At 41.0% G+C, this 15738-nt stretch overlaps 1 protein-coding gene across 1 annotated transcript in view; it reads right to left on the reverse strand.

Annotated features, from left to right (window-relative positions):
- TBX19 (T-box 19) overlaps positions 1-15738 on the reverse strand; it is a 33591-nt gene that overhangs the window by 17001 nt on the left and 852 nt on the right. The window contains exons 2-3 of the mRNA XM_003785833.3: positions 2605-2869; positions 1029-1163 (exon numbers count right to left, since the gene is read on the reverse strand). Of these exons, the coding sequence (XP_003785881.1) occupies positions 1029-1163; positions 2605-2869 (400 nt within the window). The remainder of the gene's footprint in view (positions 1-1028; positions 1164-2604; positions 2870-15738) is intronic.

Here is a 15738-nt window from a genome sequence, read left to right on the forward strand (position 1 = left end):
ACAGAAAAAAAATATGCCTGGATCTATTTGCATAGAAAGATATCATCTTGAGCGGCACCTGTGGCTCAAAGGAGTAGGGTGCTGGCCCCATATGCCAGAGGTGGCAGGTTCAAATCCAGCCCTGGCCAATAAAAACCCTGCAAGATATCCATCTTAAACTGTTAAACCAGGAAAAAATTAATTTGCAGATTAATAAAATTTATTAATATACACAACATGAGCCATTTATGTGAGGAAATCTACATTTGCATATATCTATATGCACAGAAAATGTGTGGAAGGAAACACACTCTAAGCGATTACTTGTAGTGTCCGTGCAAAGTGAGATTCCAAAGGCAAAAGAAAAATAATATGTCGACCTTTTAGTTTTCCTTTTTACTTCTGTAATATTGGTTTACTATGTGTTTTTTAAATGAATACATATTACTTTTCAAGTTTAACAAAACAAATCCAGACATCTCGGGGTGCTTCTGATGAATAGCAGGCCAGGGCACCCCTGGAGTGCACAGTGACCCCAGAGCAGTTCAGAGAGGCCGGACACTGACCACGTGGCTCTGACAGCCAGGGTGGCTCCAGTTACTATGCAGGAAAAGACCCACCAGTGCTCGGATATTAAACATGCACAAGCAGGACAAATAGCATAATAAAACCCCCAAACCCAAAGGGGACTGCACATCTGAATCACTTCTAGAGCAGGGGAGGACAGTCTCCATAGCCTGTGCCCCATCCTGCCTGTTCCAGAAGGCCAGCTCTGTGCAGGCCAAGAGCACATCAGGTCCCCAAAAGAAAGACTTCTGAGTTTTCAGCCTAACTCAGGAGTTTTATAATAACGCACAAATGTGCCTTCTTGACACCAGCAGAGGACATGCTTTTGGAAACAGGGAAAAGAGAGGAGGTGGAGAACAGCTACTCCATTGTTTAGCTTCATCTCTGCGAGAGTATCTGAGTCCTGGAAAATCTTTCATGAGGAGGACTCCCTCCCCATCCTGCCACACTCTCCAGGGTGACACAGGCACACACTCTCTTACCTCCTCATTCTGATAGGCAGTCACAGCTATGAACTGGGTTTCAGGGAAGGAGCAGTTCATGACCATTCGGTGGGCACCGCCAACACGCACGATGTGAACCTGGGGTTCATATTTATGCAGAGAATTCAACATTATCTGTTGAAGTGGGAGAGGAAGAGAAAGAGGAGAAAAGCAAAAGCCCAGTGTAAAAGCCCAGTGTTTTGCAGGTGATAGACAAGCCAGCAGCTTTGATTGGTCTCAAGCTCAGCAGTCACTGGGTTAGGGACACACATTTCAAATTCTAGGTCACCTGCACTTTTGAGAAGTTAATGGCAGGCATGGGGGGTGGGGGGGCACAGTCAGATTCTCCCAGAAAGCACAGCATTGGAGCCTACACAGAGGCCAAGGGAAGGTGGGGAGGTTGCCAGAGAGAAATTGCTCTTAAGAGTGCTTGATTTCGTGGCAAAATCCTGGTTTCCTTTTTCCCTTCTCCCCTGTTTTCAGCACAATAATGTGGATTTCAATCCATTAAAAATACATTGGGGGGGGTTTCATATGAAGGTCCCAATGATTCAAAATACTGACAGCAGCTGTGACTAAAGAGTGTGACTAAAGAGTGTTGAAATCTGACATCTGATGCTTACATGGAATCCAGTACAATCCACTCTTTATGGTTTAAGTGACAGGTTTATGGAAAATCTCCTCATGAAATCCTGTAGGCAATAGCAATTTACTTTTCAATTTCTGGTTTCAATAAAGAACTAGCTGAGTACGTGTGGTAGGGAGGTACAGTGGCATTTCCTCCACCTCCTCAAACTTGAAGGCCTGCTCCCGCTCACTGAGCACAGAGAGAGCAGACAGGGAGCACCAGGGGAAGGGGCAGGAGGCTGGCAAGACCACGCACACAGACAGGGAGAAGAAATTCAGCCTGGTCCTCCCTGTTGGCTACATCTGTAATCCTGAGATACGGTCTGCATTTTATAAAGTAACTAACAACCTCATACAGTGGACTGGAATTCACCACCCTGCCCTAGACAATGAGAGGAAAGCTCCCCCCAAATCTTGTTTACTTTAATTGTAGGCCTTAAATAAAACCTTCCTTATTTATGGTTTGAATTATTTTTTTTTCTGAAAAACCAAAGCTAACTCAATAGTCTATTGATAATTATCATAATGCCCAAGTGGAGGGAGTAATTATTTCATTTAGGAGCAGCTTTTTATTAAAGTATTTGTCTATTGCCAAAATGCCACTTACACCAAAAAAGGGGAGAGAGACTAACAAAACCCTGGTACCCAGAAACATCTCCCTCCCCAGGCTGGGTAAAAAGCCCTGCAGTAAGAAACTATGAAAAGGGCCCTGATGATTAAGTAAACTACTGCACTCTCTCACTCTCTTACCATCAGGAAGTCCATTAAAAACTGAAAGCACCAATTAAGAGCTATTTATTCCTGTTTACATTTGGACTCCAGGGAATAATTGGCTTCTGCAGGAGAAGAGGCTGGTGAGGACACCTCTAATTGCCTAAATGCACCCTTGATATTTTTTGATTGGTATTGTGCGGAGGCCAGTTTGGGTGTCCGGGCAACCGGCTCCTACCTGCCCACCTCCGTTGAGCTTGTTGGTCAACTTCACTTTGCTGAAGGAGATGGGAGCCTTCATCCAGTGGGCCCCAAAGTTGGGGGAGTCGGGGTGGATGTAGACACAGCTGTGGCTGGAGACCTCTGGCTTGCCCGCGGGCACCCATTCACCATTGACATACTTCCAGCGGTGACTGTCAGTTGGGACAAAGTCCAGCAGGAGGGAGTACATGGCATTGGGGTCCAGCCCTGTGACACTGATCTTTAGGACAGGGAACATCCGTCTAAAAGAAAAGGCAGAAACTTAGCTGGGGGAGGGGAGTTAGAGGACCTCCCACCCTGTCCACAGGTTTCCCACTGCTAAGGAGACCTTCCACAGGATGCCCCGTGGGGGGACCAGATAAACAGGCCCCCAAGTCCACCAGGACCTCTTTTTATGAACACATCTGATATTGGAGTTTTGTTACCGGACAAACAGGGTCTGGCTGCCTGTCACTGTCAGCCAATATGCAGAGACAGGGACAGGTCCGAGGAACTTTGTCAGAGACCGGGATTCAGGACAACAGCGAGAGTGGCCTCTCCAAGACTGTTCTGTTCTTCTATCTCCAAAATTACAGTTTTATACACAAAGGTTCAAAGCAAAGACCACACCAACCCCTATTCTAAATAATAACCAGCATAACTCAGTGACCTATTACAACATTCCAATTCGAAAGTTAACCTCCCAAGTCAATCCACCTAAACTACCCAAGGAAGGCATCTTAGGGTGGGAGATAAATTTACAAACAGTAAGAATGGGATTCAGGGGGGAGGTCAGGCAGGACCTAAACCCAGCAGACCAGCTGTGTCCTGTCCTGTCTGCCCTAGCCTGACAGACTCCAGCTTATTCTCACTACATGTGCTTTCTATTTTACTTTAAAACATGCTCCATTTTAAATAAAGTCTGAAGGCCACCAATGTAATCATGTGAGAGAGGAGAAACCTAAAGCCTGAGACCTGTGATAGTCAGTCAGATGCCACGTCCCAGCAGAGACCTTTCTTCAAAGATATCCCCCTGGCATTAATGCTACTCACCAGTCCTTCCCAGCCTCATGAAGAATAATAGTAATAACATTTACAGCAAGAGAACAAGGTTATAAGATAGAATAAGTGAGGGAACACTCCGTTAGGGTAGTTCTTTTCCTCTAGGACAGTGTTTTTCAAACTTTTTTTATCTCACGGCACACTTAAACCTATAAACTTCCATGGCACGCTTAAATTATGTTGATCAAAAAAAAAGAATTTAAAAAAGAATATCTTGGCTTGACGCCTGTAGCTCAAGTGACTAGGGTGCCAGCCACATACACCAGAGCTGGCGGGTTCGAAATCTATCCCAGGCTAGCCAAACAACGACAACTACAACCCAAAAAATAGCTGGGTGTTGTGGCTGGCGCCTGTGGTCCCAGCTACTTGGGAGGCTGAGGCAAGAGAATCACTTAAGCTCAAGAGTTGGAGGTTGCTGTGAGCTATGACACCACAGAACTCTACCCAGGGTGATAGCTTGAGACTTTGTCTCACAAAAAAAAAAAAAATATATATATATATATATATATATACTGTGCTCTAAACTTCTTTGGAAAATAATTTAATTAATGATCTTTAAAATTTTTTATGAACTGGGCACTGTGGTTCACACCTATATTCCCAACACTTAGGAGGCTGAGGTGGCTGGATTGCCCTGAGTTTACTGGTTCGAGACCAGCCTGAGCCAGAGTGAGACTTCATCTCAAAAAAATAGCCAGGCACTGTGGCAGGTGCCTGTAGTCCCAGCTACTTGGGTGGGTGAGGCAAGAGGATCACTTGAGCCCAAGGTTTGAGGTTACTGTAAGCTATGATGTCACAGCACTCTATGGGAGGGTGACAAAGTGAGACTCTGTCTCAAAAAAAAAAAAATTTTTTTTTTCATGACACACCTAAACTCCCCTTGTGGCATAGCCAAGGCACACTGATTAAAAATCACTCTTTTAGGACCTCTCAGAACCTTCAGGAAGAAAGTGTGAAATTGTGCACACCCTAAATTTATATGACAGTAGAACTATCTTTTAACTGAGAATTTTGTGGGAATTTGTGTCCAAGGGATAAAATTTGCACATTTTGAGATACACAGCCCTTTATGCATTAATCTTTCTTCCACCCTTTAGAACAATACCAATAAATATATGGAGAAGTTATCCAAATAGTTTGCATCTGATTCAGCAATATTTTCATTATCCCCACACACCGCCCCACACCCCTCCCAAACAACCCGTAGCCATTAGTCGTCACTCACCATTCTACCTAGATTTCGTATCTCTAGAAAGAGGAGTGGAGCAAAGTGTTTCCTGCCAGCCAGGCAGGCAAGAGGCAGAGTTCTTGTCCCTTGCGCTGCCAACTTCCAAAGTCACTGCCTAAGGTAAGATTCTGAAGTGGAAGGAAGCTGAGCTGGGCCAGCTGAAGGGCGTGGACGCAATGGCAAGACAGCCAACACCTTGCCCGGTCAGGCACTGGAGTAAGCACTTCATGTGAATTAATTCATTAAGGTCTTACAAAATTTTTATGAGGTTATCTTGCAGAGAAAATATATTTAAATAGGAGGCTAGGACAAAAATATGAATTAAATAAAATTTCTAGGGGGAAAAATCCAAGTCTTGGCTGAAAGTCGCCTTGCCCACCTCATGGGTCCCTTTCCTTCATGGAATGACTGTATTTTCATGTAAGATAAAATGCTGAGCTGCCCCTAGAGAGGCTACCCATGGGATGTAAAATCTTCCTGCTTCTAGCCTCAGTAGAAAATTTTTTCTCTATTATTTTCTCTTGATATCAGATTAAACTATTCTCTTTTACAATATATTTTGGGGTTTTCAATTATTTTAATAGTACTGGCCAAGTCTAGGAAACAGAAAGCCTCTAAAAGTACAAATGCCATTCACCAAGAATGATAAAAGTGGGCTTTAGACATGACTGCTGGGATTACAGAGAGTCATTCTGCAACCAGGGATCTGGCTCATCTATCTGGAGCAAGCAAAGAAATGGTCTCTGTGTGCTGGGTTTCTGCTTTTTCTGAAGCACTAAAGTTTATTTTCTTCTTTTTTTTTTTAATTTTAAAGAAATCACAGATGTGATATGGGGTTTTTTGCACACTAATGTTTAAAAGTACCGAAAGTATTTTCCATAAGACTATGCAGTACATTTAAAAGTAAAAAATAATAATAAAGTTAAAAAATAAAAAAGCTCATAAAACATATGTTCCCCGTGGACTAAGCAACCTGCCAGAGTAATGATGCAATTGTTCAAGCATGACAGCAGAATGTGAAATGCCATTTCATGTAACTCTGCCTTTTAATTTAAGAGATGATTTAATGCAAGACAGGTGTTGTAATGGTAATAGTTGTCATAGATACACATCCCTCCATATCGATACGTTCTGCATTGGTAAATTCAACCAAATATAGACAAAAAAGATAAGAAAAAGCAGCTCCCGTAGCTCAGTGGGTAGAGCGCCGGCCATATACACGAAGGCTGGAGGGTTCAAGCCCAGCCTGGGCCTGCTAAACAACAATGACAACTGCAAGCAAAAAATAGCCGAGTATTGTGGCAGGCACCTGTAGTCCCAGCTACTTGGGGGGCTGAGGCAAGAGAATCGCTTAAGCCCAAGAGTTTGAGGTTGCTGTGAAAGGGCAACATAGTGAGATTCTGTCTCAAAGAAAAAAAATACAAATAAAACAATATAGCATAAATTTTTACATAGCATTTATATTGTATTAAGTATTATAAGTGATCTAGAGATGATTTAAGGCAGGCATCCTCAAACTAAGGTGGCCTGCATAGGACATTTATTAGGCCCACCAGGTGTTTTTGCTGCCGCTGCCTGTCCTGCTTAGCAGCTGACTCCTCCAGGAGTCCGCAGTCTGGCCCTCCAAAGGTCTGAGGGACAGTGAACTGGCCCCCTGTTTAAAAAGTTTGAAGACCCCTAATTTAAAGTTTATAGTGGATGCACATAGATTATATGCAAAATATACTCTGCCATTTTATGGAAAGAACTTGAGCATCCATGGTATCATGGGGGTCCTGAACCAATCCCACAAGGGCACCAGGGGAAGACTGTACTGAGTTTTACTCTGCACCTAGTACTTAATATACGTTATATTGCATTGATGTCGTCCTTCACCCCTAAGGAGGTAAATGTTATCGTGTTCCTTTTATAGGTGAGGAAACTGGGGCTCAGGAAGCAAACATTTCATTCCATTCACTACACTCCTTTTTTTTTTTACTCATTTTCTCCTTTTTCAGACTTCTAGAAAGTTAATATGAAAGGAAAAGGCTTCAATGAAAGGAAAGACTCCTTAATGTTTTTTCAAAATCTTAATACCAAATTATAGCTTTTTTTACTCACCTACAATTTTTGAGTACCTGCTCTATGCCAGGAAATGTTCTAGGGGAGTATTCCACAACAAAATTTGCAGACCCATTTCTGCTCATGAAACTTACATTCTAGCACAGAGTTTAGGCAACAAAAATGAATACGTTGTTGGTGCTTTTTTAATGTATAAGATAATTTTAGATCGCAAGAGTACCATAAAGGAACTAAAATGGGTGATGTTGCAGAAGGAGAGTAAAGGGTAAGTGGCTATTTTAGCTGGAACTGAACAGACATTAGCAGGTCAGGGAAGTGACATTTAAGCTAAGACCTAAATAATGACAAGAAATGAGTCATGCAAAATGCCATTTACAAAAGAATACCAAGCACAATGACCATGAGATTCAAATGAGCCTGCTCTTTTGAGAAACTGAAGAAGGCCAAAGTGGCTGAAGCAAAGTAAAGGAAAAATTCAAATATTTATCCTTGCTGCTAATAGATTAGAGTGCCCACCTCTCACTATCTCAGCCGCATCCTGCTAGGTCTCACAAAGAATACAGCATGACTTTTTATTCCAGAATAAAAGGCCATACATGTATAATGACTTTTTTCTTTTATGCTATATTTAGACCTGTACATGATGTTTCAAAGAAGCTATGGACACAAGAAAAGATGTTTAATGTGATTAGCCGACAGAGAAACTCCAAATGAAAACTGCAGGGAGATATCACATCACACCCACCAGGATGGCAGGATGGCTGTAACAGAAAAGGCAGACATTCAACACAGAGCTGGAAGTTCTAGCCAATACAAACAGGCAAGAGAAAGGAATAAAGGGAATCCAAAAGGGTGCAGAGGAGGTCAAACTCTCGCACTTTGCCAACGATATGATCTTAGAGAACCCTAAAGATTCAACCACAAGACTCTTGGAAGTGATCAAAAAATATGGCAATGTCTCAGGATATAAAATCAATGTCCACAAATCAATAGCCTTTGTATACGCCAATAATAGCCAAGATGAGAAGCTAATCAAGGACACAATTCCCTTCACAGTAGCTTTAAAAAAAAAACTAAGAATATACATAACAAAAGAGGTGAAGGAACTCTACAAAGAAAATTGCAAAACCCTAAGAAAAGAAATAGCAGAAAATATTAACAAATGAAAGAACATACCATGCTCATGGCTAAGAAGAATCAACATTGTCAAAATGTCTATACTACCAAAAGCAATCTACAGATTCAATGCAATCCCCCATTAAAATACCATCACCATACTTCCAAGATATGGAAAAACAAATTCTTCATTTTCTAAGTAAACAGAAGAAACTTCGTATAGCCAAGGCAATTCTTAGTAATAAAAACAAAGTCGGGGGTATCACCCTACCAGACTTTGGCTATACTACATGGCCATAGTGATCAAAACAGCATGGTATTGGCACAAAAATAGAGACATTGATATTTGGAACCAAATAGAAAACCATGAGATGAAACTAACCTCTTACAGCCACCTGACCTTTGATAAACCAAACAAAGACAAGAATCCCTATTCAACAAATGGGGATTTCCCATTTATAAATGGGAGAACTGGATAACCACATGTAAAAGACTGAAACTGGACTCACACCTCTCACCACTTATAGAAATTGATTCAAGATGGAGAAAAGATTTAAATCTAAGACAAGAGACAATAAGTGTGAGGAAAACACTTGAAGATATCAGCCTAGGGAAAGGTTTTATGAAGAAGACTTCCATGGCAATTCTAACAACAACAACAAAAATAAACAAATGGGACTTAATTAAACTGAACAGCTTCTGTACAGCTAAGGAAACAACAACCAAAGTAAACAGACAACCATCAGAATGGAAAGAGATATTTGCATATTATGAATTGGACAAAAGGTTAAATAACTCGAATCTATAGAGAACCCAAGTTAATCAACAAAAAAGATGCAACATTCCCGTAGACCACCAGGCAAGAGACACGAATAGACCCTGTTCTAAAGAAGACAGACGAATGGCTAACAAACATGAAAAAATGCTCATCATCCCTAATCATCAGAGAAATGCAAATCAAAACCACCCTGAGACATCACCTAACCCAGGGAGAATGGCCCACATCACAAAGTCTCGAAGCTGCAAATGCGGGCGTGGATGTGGAAAGAAGGGAACACTGTTACACTGCTGGTGAGGCTGCAAACTAATACAACCTTTTTGCAAGGAAGTATGCAGAATCCTCACAGAACTCAAATTAGACCTTGCATTTGATCCTGCAATCCCATTACTAGGCATCTACTCAGAAGAAAAAAATCCTTTTATCATAAGGACATTTGCATTAGACTGTTTATCGCAGCCCAATTTACAATGACCAAAATGTAGAAACAGCTTAAATGCCCACCAACCCAGGAATGGATTAACAAACATTGGTATATGTACATGGAATACTATTCAGCCGCTAAAAAGATGGAGACTTTACATCTTTTGTATTAATCTGGATAGAGGTAGAACACATTCTTCTTAGTAAAGCATCACAAGAATGGAGAAGCAAGAATCCAATGTACTCTATTCTAATATGAAGACAGTAGATGAGCTAATATAAGGGGGAGCTGTAGGGGAATGAGCAAGTGGGGAGGGGGAGGGGAGAGAGAGATGGGGTGGTTACAATGTATGGCACATCTCTTGGGGGCAGGACACAATTATAAGAGAGATTTTATCTAACAAATGCAATCAGTGTAACCTAATTCTCTATACCCTTAATGAATCCCAAACAATTAAGAAAAAAAAGAAAGAAAGAAAGAAAGAAAAGGCAGACAATAACAAGTTCCATCAATGACGTTGCTGGTGGGAATGCCAGTAGCAGGGTGCAGCTACTTTGGAAAACAGTCTGGTGGCTCCTCGTCTGGTTAGATGTGGAGTTACTATGTAACCCAGCAATTCTACTCTTTGGCATATATAAGTAGACGAGAAAAATGTAAGCATGGTTCTGCACAAAAATTTATACACAGATGTTCATAGCAGCATTATTCTTAATAGTCAATATGTAGAAAACCCCAAATGTTCATCACCTGGATTAACAGATAAACACATGTGCTCTAGTCATACAATGGAGTAGTGTTTGGTAATAAAAAAAATAATGTCAGTACATGCTACAACATGGATGAACCTTGAAAACATGCTGAGTGAAAGAAGCCATTCACAGAGGACCCCATACTGTAGGGTACCATAGATAGGAGATACCTGGACGAGACAGAGCTATAGGGACAAAAAGTAGATGAGTGGTTGCCAGAAGCTGAGCAGGTGATGGCTAAAGGGTTTCTTTTTGAAGTAATAAAAATGTAAAACTAATTATGGTGATAGACGCATGACTCTGAATATACCAAAACCATCAAACTATACACTTTATTTATTTATTTTGGGATAGAGTCTTATTTTGTCACCCTTGATAGAGTGCCATGGCATCATAGCTCACAGCAACCTCAAACTCTTGGTCTCAAGTGATCCTCTTGCCTCAGCCTCTCAAGTAGCTGGGACTACAGGTGCCCATTATAATGCCCGGCTATTGTTTTTTTAGAGACAGGGTCTCACTCTTGCTCAGGCTGGTCTTGAACTCCTGAGCTCAGGCAATCCACCCATCTGCCACAGTTCTGGGATTACAGGTGTGAGCCACTGCCCGGCCTGAACTGCCCACTTTAAATGGATACATTGTATGCCATGTGAATTATATCACAATAAAGCCACTAATAAAAATAACCAAAGGACATGATTTCATTCTTTTTATGGCTGAACAGTATTCCATCGTGTATTATCTTAAGTGAAACAAGCCAGACACAGAAAGAATCCCACATGTTCTCACTCCTGAGTGAGGGCTAAAAAAATGTGTTCATGTGGACAGAGTGTGCAATGATGGGGACTCGGAAGGGTGAAGGGATCAAACGGGAAAGAAATTAGTTAATAGTACAATGTACGTTATTCGGGTGATAAACACTCTAAAAATCCTGACTAGAACACTACACAATCTATGCATGTAAAAAAAAAAATTGCACTTATACCCTATACATTTATGTAAGTAATTTTTTACAAAAGACTTCCCACACTTATTACATTTATAAGACCTCGCTCCACTGTGAATTTGCTGATGTTCTACAAACTTGTCCCTTGAATGAGGACTTTTTCACATAAAAACAACAAATAAAGACACCACCAAATTCTATTAGAAAGAGGACACATCTGAAAAATGGTAAGATGAATAATTGCTTTATTTTCTTTAGTATTTCATTTGCCAAGATCTTTATAATTACTTTTGGTTTTTCTCACTACGTGAATGAACTAAGAAATGCCATGTATTTTTTAATCTTTTTGAGGATCTAAGAAATATACAAATCAGCCCATAACTCACAGCATAAGTTCACTTAATCCACCCTTGAAAGAAAGTCTCTTCAGAGGGAAAGAGTGAGAAAGAAAGAGAGGGACGGCTCGGCGCCCGTAGCGCAGCGGTTAGCGCACCGGCCACATACACTGAAGCTGGCGGGTTCAAACCCAGCAAAAGAACAAAAAGAAAGCAATGGAGAGAGGGGAAAAAAAATTCAACAAGGTAATTAAGTGCTAGCCAAAGAACATGTTGAAGAACCACAGGTGGTTGAATTTTGCCTCCATATTTTTTCACTTTTTTTGTTTGTTTGTTTGAGACAGAGGCTCACTATGCCGCCCTCCATAGAGTGCTGTGTTGTCACAGCTCACAGCAACCTCCAACTCTTGGGCTTAAGCTATTCTCTTGCCTCAGCCTCCCAAGTAGCTAGGACTACAGGCACTCGCCACAACACCCAGCTAGTTTGGGGTTGTAGTTGTCATTGTTGTTTAGCAGGCCTGGGCTAGGTTTGAACCCGCCAGCCTCTGCATATGTGGCTGGCGCCTGTAGCTCAGCAGCTAGAGCTACTCTTTCACTTTTGCTAGAGGCTAACTTTCCAGTTTTTATTTCACTAACAAGAAATCTTTCTCTTTTTTTCCAAGTTTTTTGTTTTGTTTTGTTTTGTTTTTTTGAGATAGAGTCTTACTCCATTGCTCCAGGCTAGAATGCCATGGCATCAGCCTATCTCACAGCAACCTCACAATCCTGGGTTCAAGTGAGCACCCTGCCTCAACATCCCGAGTAGCTGGAACTGCAAGCACCTCCCACAATGTCCAGATAATTTTTTCTATTTTTAGTAGAGACGGGGGTCTCACTCTTGCTCAGGCTGATCTCAAACTCAAGCTCCAGAGATCCTCCTGCTTGGCCTCTCAGAGAGCTAGGATTACAGGAGTGAGCCACCGCACCTGGCTCTGACAGGGAATCTTGAGAGCCAGCTCTGCAGGAGGAGGCTATGAGAAGTAAGGACTGCAGGAATAAAGAGGGCAGAAATGAGGCAGACTTTGTAGGTGGGAGAACAGCAGAGAAGGTTAAAAACAAAGTTGAAGAAGTTTCACTTGCGAACACCTTCCTTCATCTCCCCACTATACTCATCAAATACTCATCAGAGCATTCAGAGTTGCCTGTGTGTGTTGTGTATTTGCGGCACTCATGGTGCATGGAAGGTGACACTTACATGAAGGTGAGTGGGCATAAGAATAGCAGGAGATGTTAATTGCATATACAGAAATGAAGGGGAAAGAGAATAGGATGAGGGAAGTAAGGTGTTCTGGTTAGAGGCTGAAGATTACAAAGTTTACAGGAAAAAAATCCACGGGCTATAAGGACATGGACATGGGTCCACCTGGCGTACAACCTTCAGTTTCTCCTCTCTTGTGCTGCCTCCACTGGACGCTGCAAACATCAACTCAGTCAGTGTCACTGCAACAATAGCCTCTGATCACGGGCAAATTCAAACTTAGCGATTCCCAGCCCTTGTTTTATGATGACAAATGGATGCACAGTTATAGCAGAAAATGCTTTCCAATTTCTTAAAAACCTGCTCCAGGTAAATTTAATCAAACGTAAGTCAAAAATCATTTAACTGTGTGGCAAGGCACAATTCCCCCTTAGATGAAGATGTTACAGGTAAAGAAAACAAGAGCAGATTTCATTGACTTGCCTCTGAAGTCTGAAACGAATTTTTTTCGCAATATGAAGTACAAGTTGGAAGCTCGAAGTCTGGAGATGAAAGGAAACACAGGTGGGTGCACTAGAGATGATTCCAGTGAGCTCTAGGCGGTATCTTAACTGTTATTCTTGAAGGACCACTGAACGTAAGTAATAGTTTTAAATAAAACAAAGGGGGATAGGAAGAAAAGAAAAAGAGGAAAGGGGAAGAAATAGTAAAATGTGGGGAGGGAGGTAGAAAGGAAAGAAGGAAGGGGAAGAGAGAGAGGAAGGAAGGAAGGTAGGAAGGGAGAGAGGGAGGGAGGGAAGTGTAGACAGGAGGAAGGGGGGAAGGGAGGAAGGGGGAAGGGAGGGACGGAGGGAGGGAGGCAGGCAGGCAGGCCTACTGCCCATCATCAGGATCCCAGTTTCTGGGGATAATTCTGCATTTTTCAGGGAAAAATCCTCTCTCTTCACTATTTCTGATCACTATCAGCAGCAAGCCTTCTATTTATATATAAGAAAGAAAGTGTCCATTTGACAATGAGCCTATCCTATCCCATTTCAAAACTTGCAATTACACAGAACAATGAAACCTCAATGAAAAGTTTTCTACTACTCAGATGGAAACTTTTTTTTAAGTCAGGAAGTCAACAGCTTACCAATGCAAAGAGCTAGGGGCTGGGTATTACATGCCAGGAAAATTCTTTTTTTTTTTTTTTTTTTTTTTATTGAATGGTAACTATGTACATTAATGCACTTCTGGGGTACAGTGTGGGGTTTTCACATGCAATCCGAACTACTTCCATCAAACTGGTCAACACAGCCTTCATGTCATTTTCTCAGTTATTGTTTTAAAACGTTCACATTCTACTCTTAGAAAGATTCACCTGTACCCCTATAAGATAAACCTCAGAAGTGATCCCTCCAAACCCCCTCCCTCCACCCATTTCCCCCTCCCTTCTCCCTCCCCCCTCCCCATATTCTTAGGCTATTTGGTTATAGCTTTCATATAAAAGGTATAAATTAGTTTCATAATAGGAAAATTCTTAAGGGCCACAAATCTACCAGTGCTGGGTTCAGGAGTAGGTGTACAGGACAGGGATTTGGAGGAGACACAGAGGGTCCATAGACACAGGAGAATGGATAAAAAGGAGACATGGAGGAATACAAGGTTTGGAGGGGGAGAAGGAGGAAGAAGGGAGCAAAGCAGAAGATGATGAAAGAAAGATATGTCTGTATCAGGAAGGGTAAAGTGCTACTAACAGTTTAATCTCAGAAACTGCTGGAATCGACAGTAATTTCAGACCAAGCACATCATTATTAACCACAAAGACTTCTTAGGAATTTGTCTTCCCTGCTTTATCCAAAATACAAATGGAATTTTTTTATCTCCCAGCAAAATCTTGGCCTTGAGGGATTCGGAGACCTTAGGAGAATTTAAGAAAAAGATTCCACTTGCAGGAGGAAGACAGATGGCATCAGGACACCTGTAGATCGGAACAACCAAATTGACCACAGGAGGATTTTTCTGCAAAGACTATTTTTCACATAGTTGATATTAAATGATTTTAAACATGTGAAGAATGTTAAACGTTAAGCATGGAGGAAATTTATATACATGAAAAAAGACGAGAGAAAATTCTTTTTAAATGGTAAAAGTACATTCCAATAGAACATATCATTAGATTGGATTTTATAATAGTTTCAGAAACTTTTATTATTTATTCTTCATTAAAATAGGTGAAGAGCCACATTTTTATTTGGTGAGTATACTTATTTTTAATTTAACATGTGGCCATTTGGACAGCCAAATAGTGTAACTACTATCCAATGAGCAAAAAGAACAATAAACAGAAAGTTCTACCTATGACTAGACATAATAACACTTTTACAATTGCATCATCACTCATCTTTGAAAGGAAATAGACTAAATCCAGTTAAGAATTTGGAGTGATTCCTCATAATTAAAAACATGTTTTATATTTGTTCTACCAAAGAGTCTTAAAAATAATGTATAAATACAGGTCAAGAGAAGGAACAAGTATAGTTATAATTACAAATATTAAAAGCAATAAATCTTCTATATGAAATAAGTATGGCATCCATTTGGAGAGAAAAATAATAAATATCAAGTAAGCTAGATATCCCTGCTGCTGGTATCATCACAATTTATTAAAATGCCCTTCTTTGAGGCAGAGATTTACTTACAAAGCATTTTAATGTCATGCACCAGCTCTTGAGTTCATAATTCCCCCAGACGGGCCAGAAACAGTTCATTGTCTATAGTGTGCTTTATTAAAAAACAGAAAATCAAAAGACCAGGAAGGGAAGCATTTTGCACAGGGACAAAAGCCTGCCAGAAAGAAACGCAGCTGGCTTCACCTTTCCTCCGTTAGCAGAATTTCTCTCCAGGGTGTCCCAGTTAGAAACCTGTTAAAACCAACTCTACTGAAAACGCCTTACAGCATTTTGTATTTTTGCAACCACCTACCAAGATATGTGAGCATCAACTACCGAATGTTGGGAGCCAGTTTGGCCAAGCTGCACGTGGCGAGATTTTCTTTCAAAATATTTGCATCTCCTCTACTAAGTGAAAGCTTCTAAGATTCCCTTAACAGCCCCTTAACAGAATAGGTTTAATAGAATCCAAGAAATGCCAGCAGAGATCATTTTCAGTTAATCCTGAATTTGTTGCACTGAAGAAAAAGAAGGTGTCTTCTCCCCTC

This window comes from Otolemur garnettii, unplaced genomic scaffold (genome assembly GCF_000181295.1).
Source record: "Otolemur garnettii isolate 467f Iridium unplaced genomic scaffold, OtoGar3 scaffold00016, whole genome shotgun sequence".
Lineage (NCBI taxonomy): Eukaryota > Metazoa > Chordata > Mammalia > Primates > Galagidae > Otolemur > Otolemur garnettii.